The sequence below is a fragment of the Sorghum bicolor genome, chromosome 2, assembly GCF_000003195.3.
Source record: "Sorghum bicolor cultivar BTx623 chromosome 2, Sorghum_bicolor_NCBIv3, whole genome shotgun sequence".
NCBI classification, from domain to species: domain Eukaryota; kingdom Viridiplantae; phylum Streptophyta; class Magnoliopsida; order Poales; family Poaceae; genus Sorghum; species Sorghum bicolor.
Window position 1 is genome coordinate 20,267,303 of NC_012871.2, and position 4,295 is coordinate 20,271,597.

At 48.6% G+C, this 4,295-nt stretch overlaps 1 protein-coding gene across 1 annotated transcript; it reads left to right on the plus strand.

Annotated features, from left to right (window-relative positions):
• LOC8062551 (germin-like protein 9-3) lies at positions 3,172-3,834 on the plus strand. Its single transcript, XM_002459801.2, has one exon. It carries the CDS (start codon positions 3,172-3,174, stop codon positions 3,832-3,834), a length of 663 nt encoding a protein of 220 aa, XP_002459846.2.

The window sequence follows — 4,295 nt, forward strand, 5'->3', positions numbered from 1 at the left end:
CAAAGGCACCCCCCGAGTCAGGCTAATGCCCCCATGAAAAGGTAGGAACAAGTGGAGGCGCCAACACACAATCTAGACATGACGCCACTAGGTCCCATTGCTAGAGACAGTGACCAAATCTGGCCTAAGCAATGTTGGCCCAACACCACAATCATAGTTAGCCAAGAGTTGTGGCCACAACACCAGGACCAGTGCGTGCCAAGCCAAAACCCAGCGGTAGTAGGGGAGAAGCAATGCACCATGTGCGCTTGCTACAACCATCCCAGCACACATGTTGTTGAACCCGTGCACGAAGCACCACCTGCACAAGGTGGCCGCTAGCTGGAGGTTGGAGAGATGTGTCGTGCCTTGCGCCTGCTACAACATTTCCATTGCGCATGGTGCCGACCTTGCGCGCGAACCACCCGCCCGCATAAGGTGGCCGCAAGCCGAAGATGGGGAGAAGCACTGTGCATCTAAGTCTAGCACCGCCGCATTGAGCCGTGGATCCAGGTAAAAGGAGGCTGGATCTGGCCACAGGGGCCTGGATTTGCCCTACCAGTCAGCCAACTTGCCGGAGGAGCCAGGTGGAGGGGAGGAGGCGGAGGAGAGAGTGGGAGAGAGAGGTGGGGGGCTGCAACAGGGGCCAATTGTGTGGGCTGACAAAGAGGAGGCAACGGGGGTTGTTGGGCACTCAGGAGTGTGCGGGGACTGTCTGTAACTTCAAAACCGCTGCATCCTACAACTAATAAGGACCTCTGAAAAGGAACATACTATAATTTTCTATTATAACATATGAAAATTAACAAATATATGTTTCTACTAAATTACTTTCCAATAGTAATTTATATATATATACTATATTAGTGCTTGTAAACTGAAAATTTTAAAAGATGTTGTAGTCAAATTTTCAAAAGTTTGAACTCAACCTTGCCAAAAAATAACCATAATTATCGAATACTCCCTCCGTCCTAAAATATCTATTATTTTTGCTTTCCGAGATAAAATGTATATTAAAAATGTTAATATTTATGGTACATAATTGGTATTATTTGAAAGGTATTTGAATATTGTTTTTTAATAAATTTATTTGGAGATACATATGTTGCATATATTTTATATAAATCAAGTCAAACTTGTGGCATGGAAACCAAAAATGAAAAATAAATTTGGGACACAGGGAGTAGATCGGACAAGGGCAGGAAGTAGCTAGCACAATGAAGCATTAGTTTCTTTCCAGATGACTTGATAAATGCACCCTATGCAAGAAGACACCTAAGGCCTTGTTTTGATGTAGTCGAAGTCTCATCAATCTATGTGTTGGTGTGGGTTAGAGTGGAACTTGAACTAAATTCTACCTCAATCCAGTCTAACATATGTGGATTGAACTGAATAACATCCAAACGAGGCCTAAGCGATTGACTGTCTTAAACCCATTGCATTGGTAACTAGTTCTCCCTCTGCAGCACAACAGCCAATGGAAGAGTTGAGCACTCGTCTTGTTTTCAGATGGAGAGTATTTCTTTGCAAATAGAACGAGAAGATTGTCACAATTCTGCATTCCATTGGTTCTGTTCTGTGATAGTACTGCCGCAACAGTTTACTTAGCACAAAGATTTTTTTTTCTTTATTTGTTTATTAAAGAAAAAGAGCTTTTGGTAACCCCTATAGTTGCTGTATTATATATACTATATATGGAGTAATTTCTGGTAAACCAAAGGATCATGGAAATGAGACAGACATCCTTGGAATCGAATGTCCTTACATGTGGAGTAAAATACACCAGCGGCCCTTTAAGTTGTCGCCCTGTGCCACTTTGGTCCATGAACTTGCAAACGCGAAAAAGAGGCCCCTAAACTTGTCAGCATGTGCCACTTTGGTCCATGAACTTGCAAACGCGAAAAAATGCCCCCTGAACTTGTCGACGTGTGCCACTTTGGTCCATGAACATGCAAATACGAAAATAACATCGACTGCATGGCACTGTTCTGCCACGTGGCTGCCTCTGGTAGGCCATGCATGGCACCGTTTTCCTAGGCAGAGTACACATGAAGAGACTACACAAAACATTTCATGAATTTAGCATTTCATTAATAATTAGTTATGAAATAAATAAATATTTATTGACGCGTTGAAAGATCCTTTACATGTTTATGGACCAAAGTGGCACAGGCCGACAAGTTCAGGGGCCACTGTTTTGCGTTTGCAAGTTCATGGACCAAAGTGGCATAGGCGGACAAGTTCAGGGGTCACTTTTTCGGGTTTGCAAGTTCATGGACCAAAGTGGCACAGACTGACAAATTAAAGGGCCGCCAGTGTATTTTACTCTTACATGTGCCTACTCTGAATAATGCATCTAAACATACATACATGCGCCTACCCTGAATAATGCACCTCTGAATGGATCGAGTCTAGGAGTGCGAAGAAGTAGAACAGCACTTGCCTTGTACAGCCAGCAGGGCGAACCTGCACATACTATTGTGAATTCCATCGATCTCAACTGTTCAGTTGTGAGAGGAGAAACCGAGGAAGATGAGGCGACCGAGACACCGAGTCGGAAGCTGAGATACTCTCTCGCAGTTGTGCATGCGATGATGCGACTCGTATACTCCGTACGAACAGTTCCATCGACAGCTTCTTGTTTGTACGGTCGTCGCCTTCCCGCAGCCAACTTGCAAACAATTCTAAAAGTGCAAGCTGTACATATATGAAAATGTAAGTTTATAACTTGCGGCCAAAGGAGCTGGCGTCCTCAAGGGCGCACAACAACGCACGTTGTGTAGCCGTGCAGGCGTATCCGGAACTTGGCTGCCTGGAGAAACCATCATTAATTCTTCTGAACTCCGAATGAATCGTTCAGCTGATCTAAGGCGCAAGACTTTCGTAATCAGCTTGGACGAACATCATCATAAGTTTTTACGATGATAAACCCCGAAGCAGCTGGAGGAAGAGGAAATGATTAATCTGGATTGATTTCCCTAAGCAGCAATAGATATCATGCATGCTTGATGCATCGTCTTCGATGACTCCAACGTCCTTGTCCCGGGGAATGGGATGTATATATAAGTAGGGGAGGCCACATCGCTGCTCATCACTGCCTTGCCTCCACATCATCACCTTCCTTTCACAGTTTCAGTCGCTGTCACTCGCTACCACCACTTCAGCGCACTTTTTCGCAAAGGGAACAAGAGAATGGCAGCGCTCAAGGTCAACAACAGCATGACGACGAGCTCCTTGCTGCTCGTTGTCCTGCTCGCGCTCTGGGCCGCCCCGCTGGCCGTGGTGGCCGGGGACCCAGACATCCTGACCGACTACATCGTCCCGGCCACCGCCAATCCCGCGAACATCACGGGCGCGTTCTTCGCCTACTCGGGCCTCCGCGGCGCGTTGGCCGCGCAGGCACCGGAGAACTTCACGGTGGCCAAGGCCTCCATGGCGGAGTTCCCAGCACTTAACGGGCAGAGCGTGTCCTACGCAGTGCTCTCGTACGGGCCGGGCTCCATCAACCCGACGCACACGCACCCGCGTGCCTCCGAGCTGCTGCTCGTCCTCGACGGCGCGCTCTCCGTCGGCTTCGTCGACACCGCAGGGAAGCTCTTCACGCAGGACCTCGCCGCCGGCGACGTGTTCGTGTTCCCCAAGGGCACCGTGCACTGGCAGTGCAACACTGGCACCCAGCCTGCCAAGGCGCTCTCCGCGTTCGGGAGCGCCGCCGCGGGGCTCGTGTCCCTCCCGGCCACCCTCTTCGGCGCCAGCGACATTGATGACGTCGTGCTGGCCAAGTCCTTCAAGACCGACGTGGCCACCATCCAGAAGCTCAAGGCAGGCCTCGCCCCGCCGCCCAAGAAGCCATGATCATCGCCTTGCTTTCAGTTGCCCGCTCGCGTGACGCCTGCATCGTTCTTGAATAACCTGCAGAGGGCAATATGCTGGGTAGTGATAGTGAGTAATGACCCAGTCAGCGACATGTCATGGATCAAATAATTATAATCTCCACCCTACCGTCAGGTGTGATTTGTATTGTGTTGATGACTTTGTTAATTATTGCATTGTAATCTCAGTCATATCTATATATTCCATGGTACTAGCTCCTCTTGCTCCACGGTACAGGACCGGCCCTTTTGTTCCGGTCGAAAACAACTTTTAGTCCTAGGTGGCGAGGATGAGACTAAAAGTCCCACCTTTAGTCCCGGTTCGCCGGCCCGGGACCAAGGGCGCCAGGCAGTGACGTGGCGCCACCCCTGGCCACCCCTTTTAGTCCCCGTTGGTATTACCAACCGGGACTAAAGGGTTGTTTTCTTTTTCTTTTTCTTTTT

Bases quoted from the DNA above. Each gene is read 5' to 3' on its own strand.
- LOC8062551 (XM_002459801.2), top strand. From the start codon at position 3,172: ATGGCAGCGCTCAAGGTCAACAACAGCATGACGACGAGCTCCTTGCTG.